This window comes from Nicotiana attenuata, unplaced genomic scaffold (genome assembly GCF_001879085.1).
Source record: "Nicotiana attenuata strain UT unplaced genomic scaffold, NIATTr2, whole genome shotgun sequence".
Classification (NCBI taxonomy): Eukaryota; Viridiplantae; Streptophyta; class Magnoliopsida; order Solanales; family Solanaceae; genus Nicotiana; species Nicotiana attenuata.
This window is the reverse complement of record NW_017672947.1, coordinates 118182-126604: the sequence shown is the minus strand read 5'-3', so window position 1 is coordinate 126604 and position 8423 is coordinate 118182. Positions and strand designations below refer to the sequence as shown.

Here is an 8423-nt window from a genome sequence, read left to right as displayed (position 1 = left end):
ACATATACCTAATTGCCTTGCTTGGTTGATTTACAGGAATTATAAATGCGTTCTTGTTGATTCTAATTCCATAGACATATAGGAGTTAGGTTAGCTTGAATAGGCGAAAGAACTTGACAGATTCTTATGAGCAATATTAACCCTGTCAACCAATAAACTAGATAAATTAGTTAGTTAATTCAATTGAAGAATACAATAGGAATGTTAGATAGCCCATAACCCTAGATCGTTTTCATTACATTGATATCATAAAAATATGCTCTTTCTCTGTCCAAAGTTCATTATTTGTTTTTATTTATTTTAATTAGTTTAGAATCAAATACTTCTTGGTTTAATTCTTGTATAGATAATTAGGATAGTCTAATTTAGTTAATAGTTGATCATAAGTTCTCGTGGGTTCGACATCCGACTTTTAGTCACTTTATTACTTGACGACCGCGTATACTTGCGTGTGCGTTTGGCCGCAACAGTACCCTGAGACTAGTAATTTGAAATGAGAATATAAGATATAGTGACAAGTTCATGTAAATACTAAACTCATGATGATAGAACTATTAATATTAAAGATAGTAAGAATTACGTAAAATTTTAACGTATGGCATTAGAGATGATAAATTATATACTTCTTTTTATGACATAAAAATACAGGAAATGCTCTAAACTTTACCAAAAGTTGATCTACAGTGAGAAATAAAAGTAATTAGATTTTTTATTTTGAATATTTTATTCTGATTTTTTTGCTAAATACTTTACTATTGGAATAAAAAAGATATAACTGGTCAAATCATGACATGAAGATATTTCCTTTTGAAAATTTCAATTCGGAACAAATGATGACAAATTTAAACTTTTTAGGTTGCACAATAACATAAAAAACAAATACTAATATCAAAAACTCTAGGGACAAGGGTACAGGGTACTATAAAAATAGTTAGCACATAATCTCATTAATTTCTGTTAACTAATATAGAACTATTTTCAGATTATAACAATATTTAGACAAAAATTTGTCTTTTCAGATGATCACATTGAATATATAGTTAACTAACACCGGTGGTAGTTTGGCTAATAGTTGCTCGAGATAATGTCAGAAAATGAACTATAAAAAGACAGTTGAGAGAACTTTTATTTGGAACATTATGGGATATATTTTATGTGGTATAAATTGAACTTGAATGAAGAAGCAAAAATTTATATAGCCGGCCTCAATTTATTTGAGATTGAGACATAGATTGGTGTTGTATAAAAAGTAAAGCGCTTTGTAAATGATTACTATATAAAAAGATACATGAGAAAATTTGTAAGAAGGAGGATTTTCCTATTTTTGGTGGATATGAGAAGTGAGAGGAGTTTTTAGAAAGAAACTTGTAATGTAGAAAAGAAAAGAATTAGGATATTAGTTTTTCTTTCGTAAATATTCTTTTTTTCGTAAAAGTTCAGATCTAAAGCAAACAAGCCATAAATTACATTCCAAACATTACTAATAATATATGCTTGTTTAGGAGAGATTCAGAGAAACACTGGATTTTGTTCTTTTTTTTTTGGAATTTTTACCTCCTATAGCAAAGGTTAACACCTTATTTATTTTAAATAAATACCTTAAAAAAATTGTATTCTATAGATACCTTTTAATGTTTATAGCAAAAAATTTAATTTTGGTTACCTCTTACCCCTAAGCCACTAAATACGCTATTCAGTTACACTATTTTCTTTCTCTCTCTACTTTGATACATGCCATTCTTTTTCCCCCAATATTCCTTGAAAACACAACTGAGGGCTCCGCTCACTGCCACTCTCATGGCTTCCGCCACCGCCGCCGCCTGGACTCGCCGGTTTCGCCATCCTTCACTCTATCGGAACCCTAACTAACTCATAAAGTTTCTCTTTCTGGCAAAAGTGAGTTTTTTTGGGAAAAGCTCAGATATTTTTTTTGGTGCAATAGCAGATTCTTTATTGTTTTTGTGAAAAGGATTCGACTCTGCTCACAAGAACAAAGGCACTTGATTGAATACAAAGGTTCATAAGCAACTTGATATTCTGTTACGAAGGGCCCTTCCTATTTGATCAAATACGAAGGGCACTTGATTGAATACGAATGGCCTTTTTGGTGAGATTTAAGGTTTTTGCTCGACGGCGGATTCGCCAGAAATTAGGGTTTGTTCTTGAACAAAGACGACGGAGTTTGGGGCTGAGCAACTTGAGTTTCTATTAATATATTTCAATGTATTACACTGTATTTTCATGTATTTCATTGTATTCATTGTCTTTTTTTTCATTGTAATTCAATGTATCTCGCTGTATTCCACGTATTTCATTGTGTTCACTGTCTTTCTTTTCATTGTATTTCAATGTATCCCGTTGTATTCTATGGTATACATAAATTATATAATAGTTATACAAATATTATATAAAGATAATAAATATATTATACATTTTTCGGCTATTTTTAATTTAAGCGGCTGGATGAGCGACTATTCAGGTTAATTCTTCAAAAATCAATTTAACTAGCTGCTCGCCCTATATATATTGCTTAGGGCTGTAAATAATTTTGGTCGAGTGACCAAATATAATTTTCCCACAAAATTTTCTAGCTTCTAAACAGTTACCTCTCTGTTTAAAATTGCACAAAAATATGCAAAACTCGTTTAAAAATTCACTTTAAAATGTTATTCCTTTTTCTGAAGATTTTGAAGTAATATTAAAATTTGTGTGTTTTATATATCTAACATGAGACATAATAGGAGTACAGAGTTATGACAACAACAATGACCATTCAAATATTCTTGTTGCACGAGAAAAACGTGAGATAAAGTTGGAATATTTCTTTTATATACGAATTTGAATTTTCTTTCTTGAATTATCACGTTAAATATTTTTTTGTTATACAAGTAATGTGTGAGACACTGAGACTTCAACTCAGCACTTGATATACATGTGTTGAAGTGTAATTAATTTATTTAAGAGTTTAAACTATCACAGAAGTAATGTATTTTATTTACTTACGTAAGATTTTGTATAAATTAAACAACTAAGTAGGCGTTTGGACATAAAAATTGTAATTTTCTTTTTTTGAAAAAATAATAGTATTTGGAGTTAAGTTCAAAAATAGTATTTGGAATTTGAAATTATGTTGGGACATGCATTTCACTGAAAAAATATTGCAGTGTTGTTAGTATGGAAAAAAATTTAAAAAGTGATCTTAAACTCATTTTCGAAAAATTTCCAAAAATGTGCAAAATTTTATGAACAAATATATTTTTGGAAAAAAACAAATTTTTGAAAAAAAATCTAAAAGTGGAAAAAAAAATTATGGACAAACGGGTCTAAGTTTTGAAAACTTTTTGAAAAAGTCAAAAAACTTTATTATACGAACAAACGCTCACCATGTAATATGGTCACAAAACATAAAACAAATGTTTGTTTTTTATACGCTACTCAAAATAATGGGGTTAATCATTCAGACATTACCGTGATTTATAATATGTTTAATAGCAAATGGACAATATATATAATCCATTCCTTCATTATTAGTGGAAAAGATTTCATCTTTTTTCAAAGTTTTGATGGCAATCTAGTCAATATTATTATTGATGATATTTGCATGGTCCATTTGGGGTGTCTCTATCAACTTGGATCCTACTAATTACACTTTACTACCGCTAGTTTCTAATTAGCAAATAGTTTAATAATAAAAGATCATAAGTAAACCTAGTGTTATGAGTTTAAATTCCAACAACCTTAGCTTCTTGTCCGTGTTGTTCAATTAGGTTTTGTTCTAATTCCAAATTATCTACATATGATGGAAAATTAATTGAAAATTGTAGTAGGAAACCAAAACTATCTAGGATTTGGTTTTACGAGCTATTTAATCCATGTTTAATTAGGATTTCCTAATTCTAGTCAAAATAGGTTTTGTACTATTATAAATAGGAGTATTGTTAGTTTATTATAAATAGGAGTTTTCTAAAGTAACTCCAAATAACATAAAAACCCTAGAAAGTTTTTCTTCTTTTCTTCAACCAAACAATTATTTGGTAATACCATTTTGTGTTCAAAGATGGCCAAAACAAGAATTAGAGCAGAGATTGATTTAAGAAGAATGGATGAGCAGCTACAAAGACATTTAGATCGAGCATTTATCAACCCTAAGTGCTGTGAAAGTGAAGAACCAAAAGTCCAAGAAATCAAGAAAGAAGAATGGGAATTGAACTGTCAAAATATTAAGGTCAAGAATCTTATTGGTCAAGGAGCATATGGATCAGTTTACAAAGGAATTTACAATGGAAAAGAAGTTGCAGTTAAATTACTTGATTTGAGAGATGAAGATAGAAAAGCTATAGTAACAAAAGCTTTTACACAAGAAGTTTCAATATGGTACAAATTAAATCATCCAAATATTGCTAAGTTAATCGGAGCTTCGAAAAACAACGTGCCCGATATTAAACGACGTCGTCCAACAAAAGATGATCATGGATATTGCATTGTGGTAGAATTTGTTCCTAAAGGTACACTCAAATCCTACCTTATTAAAAACCAAGTCAAGAAATTACCTCTACGTTGTGTAATTCAACTAGGGTTAGATATTGCAAAAGGGTTGAGTTATCTTCACTCAAAGAAAATTGTACATAGAGATGTGAAGACTGAGAATTTACTACTTGACAAAGAAGGAAGAGTAAAAATAATAGATTTTGGAGTTTCTAGAGTTGAAGCTACTTGTCCTATTGATATGACAGGTCAAAATGGTACAATGGGATATATGGCTCCTGAGGTTTTAGCTTGTTTACCATATGATCATAAATGTGATGTTTATAGTTTTGGTATTTGTTTATGGGAAATATATAGTTGTTCAATGCCATATCCTGAACAAATTCCAATTTCTAAAACTTCTCCTGATGTTTATAAAGGTAGAAGACCTGAAATACCAAAGTCTTGCCCTAGTGCTTTGGCTGATATAATGAAGAAATGTTGGGATGTAAACCCTAAAAAGAGACCAGAGATGCATGAGGTGGTTTTGATGTTGGAAGCAATTGATACATCTGAATTAGTTGCACAAAATGAGTTTAAGGGTTGTTTTTGTTTGATGAGAGGAAAAGGATTATAATGTGTAATAGGTTGGTTTTGTTTTATGAAGCTTGTATATGTTTTAGGACTATTATTTTAATTTTTGTACAAATCATTCTTTCAGCTTTTTTAATACAAGTGTTACAAAAATTGTTACATGAAATCTCTTTAAATGCAAATAAATCAAGACAATTTATGTTGTGGTCTGTCCCAAATTTAATAACATGTGTTGCAAAAAATCGTTTAACTAAGTATATCTCTCATATAAACCATAAAAATATGTTTTTTTTTTAAATATTGAAAAGCTTATCTTACAGTAATTAATACTAGTAAACAATAATGTGCTCGTCCCACTAGTGTTCCATCGTTTAACACACGTGAGAAAAGGTAAAAACAAGTGTCAATGTTATTCTTCATATGTTATGAATGTATACCGTCAAAATCGGGCTCATATATTGCATGACTGATGGAGACCTAAACGTGATGGATTGAAGATCGATCCCGAGTTCCATCGAACCAAAGTACGAAGTTAAAACATGCGTCTTCAAGATCTTCGAACCCGTGACTCCGGAATCGACCCCAACTTCGAATAAGCTCGAAGAAGCATCATCGGATCTAATAACGAAAGGCCGAAATATCCGCAACCGGTAAGATATCACGGTGTGTATCAATGAGAGACCGATTAATTAGCAAATTATGGGATTTCTTACCTTTTATAGAGTATCTAAAGCAGGACTCCCCTACTATATAAAGGGGGTCTGACTCTTTGTAATAGACATTGTAACACAAAGGCAATACACTGTTATTTCTAGTTCTCATTATCCTGCTATTCTGTTCCGACATCGATCGAGGCTATTTCAGCTTCCAGGGTGACTAACCTTCAAGGCTAATACTGTTCAACTTGTGTGGTTTGCATTCATTTTCTGTCATTAATTTCAAACTAATCCTGTTTTCTCAATCTGTACCAAGTTAAATCATGTATCCTTAAAATCGCGTATAAATTCAATTATTATCTTTTTTGAGGGTAAACAATGAATTAAAATATGAAGCACTAATTCTCCAATGGAAAAGTGCTTCCAATTGCTCGTAACATATATTTAATATATAATCATCTCCATTTAGGGGCGTAGCGGAATGATAAAGGTTCCTCACTCCTAACTATAAGTCTTAAATTCGAACCATAAAATTTAGAAATGCTGAAACTTCACTATTAGATTTTCAGCTTCACGAGTTAGAATTATTGAGCTAATACATTGATTAAAAAAATAATCACGTTCATTCCAATTGTCGGTTGAGGGTCCTCTCTACTTTGACCAACTGTATCTTCTATGATTGCCACTGTATCACAAATGTTATCCCTATATGACCAACCACCATTGATTGCCAAATAAATCAATTGACACCAATTTTAGTTGCTTTAATTAAATCCTGACAAACTATGATTAATCAAGATTCATTAGTGCCGTTTAAGTAACGGAATATAATTGCTGATGATGATGCCAAGTTGGAAGATTAATGACCAAAATTATATACTCTGTGACATAGGATTTATCCACGCAGGTATAAGAATATATAAACATTTTTTTTTTGTAATCGTAGTATTTGAGTTAGCTTGCGTACATCTCGACTAACTCCATAGATACTTGCTAGTTATATTGCACATACTCTCCAAAATGTTGTTGCACGTACCTGTGTCGGATCCTCCAAAAATACACTACTTTTGGAGGAACGCACCCAACGATATTTGTAGAGTCCGAGCAACATAGCCTGCTAGACTGCAACATCCCACCAACACAGGCACCGAGGCCACCAAAGTTTGGACAAATGAAAAAGTGTCTTTACTGGAATTCAAACCTGAGACCAACTCTTTGCATTGATCAGTGTTAGTTTGGTGTAAACAACCGGTGTAGGTAAGTATTTACCGGGCCACACCCTTATAAACATATAAACATTTTTAGAATGTTAGTGTTTCTTGAAAATCATTTTTACCATAAAGTTTTATAATATATGATTGTATGCGGTCAAAATCGAGAAGCATGATTTTGAAGTCTTAAATTGGGCTATAGGTCCGAGTCCGGGAGACTCGAAGTGGAGGTCAGATCCGGCTAAGGGACACCTACCTCGAGGAAGCTGATCGAAGGCCTGGCACGACCTACATCGACGGCAGAGATAATAGTGATTATTTTAGTACTAGTTTTATGATAACACACGTTATTCTTCACACTTTTTCTTGTCAAAGATCTTTTGATTTTAGGCCAAATATGTCTAGCACAAAACGCACTAGAGCATGTCAGCAAAGGACTCGGAGAAAACAGCGGTATAGGGCTTGGTGTACCACCCATAAACTCTGGGGGAGTGCCAAACGTGGAGCCAGTTGATATCAGTTCGCACAACGCTCTGAACACGGACGCAGGCACAGACCCCGTGAGGAATGCACACAGGGAAGCCCGAGCCGGAGGACAGGAAACACGAGGATTGGAAGAAGGAGGAGTCAGCCTCCAGGTGATATTCGAGATGCTGCAAGCTCAACAAGTTTCCATCGCTCAAATTCGGAGCCAAAACAGAACTCCTAACACTACTGAACCAGTGAACGAACCGGCGCTAGAGAGGCCCGGTGAAGGTGGCTCGAGGACTGATCCCGCTATTATGAAAATGCTCGAAGAACTGACTAAAAGAATCGAGTCCGGCGAAAATAAAATTGAAGAAAATGACAAAAAGGTGGAGACATACAATTCAAGAGTCGACCAGATACCAGGAGCACCTCCGATTTTGAAAGGACTGGATTTAAAAAAGTTCATACAAAAACCTTTCCCCCAAGTGCGGCTCCAATGCCCATTCCAAGAAGTTTTGCATGCCCGATATACCAAAATATAATGGAACAACTGACCCTAATGCACATATTACTTCATACACTTGTGGAATCAAAGGAAATGACTTGAACGATGATGAAATCGAGTTAGTATTGTTAAAGAAGTTTGGAGAAACATTATCAAAATGAGCTATAATCTGGTATCACAACTTAGCTCCTAACTCCATTAATTCATTTGCTATGCTGGCGTACGCCTTCATAAAAGCACACGCCGGGGCCATATAGGTGGCAACGAGAAAATCGGATGTCTTCAAAATAAAAAAAAGGGATGACGAGATGTTAAGGGAGTTCGTGTCCCGGTTTTAGATGGAAAGGATGGAATTACCACTGGTCTCCAGGTTGACGAGATGTTAAGGGAGTTCGTGTCCCAGTTTTAGATGGAAAGGATGGAATTACCACCGGTCTCCGACAATTGGGCGGTTCAGAACTTTATGCAAGGTTTGAATGAAAGAAGTTCGATAGCATCTCGATAGCTAAAGCAGAACTTGATCGA

General features: G+C 33.4%; 1 protein-coding gene across 1 annotated transcript; it reads left to right on the top strand.

Moving 5' to 3' along the window:
* The first annotated feature begins 4057 nt into the window (after window positions 1-4057).
* Window positions 4058-5101, top strand: LOC109215007 (serine/threonine-protein kinase HT1-like). Its single transcript, XM_019379003.1, has one exon. The coding sequence runs from the start codon at window positions 4058-4060 to the stop codon at window positions 5099-5101; it is 1044 nt and encodes a 347-aa protein (XP_019234548.1).
* Window positions 5102-8423: the final 3322 nt, after the last annotated feature.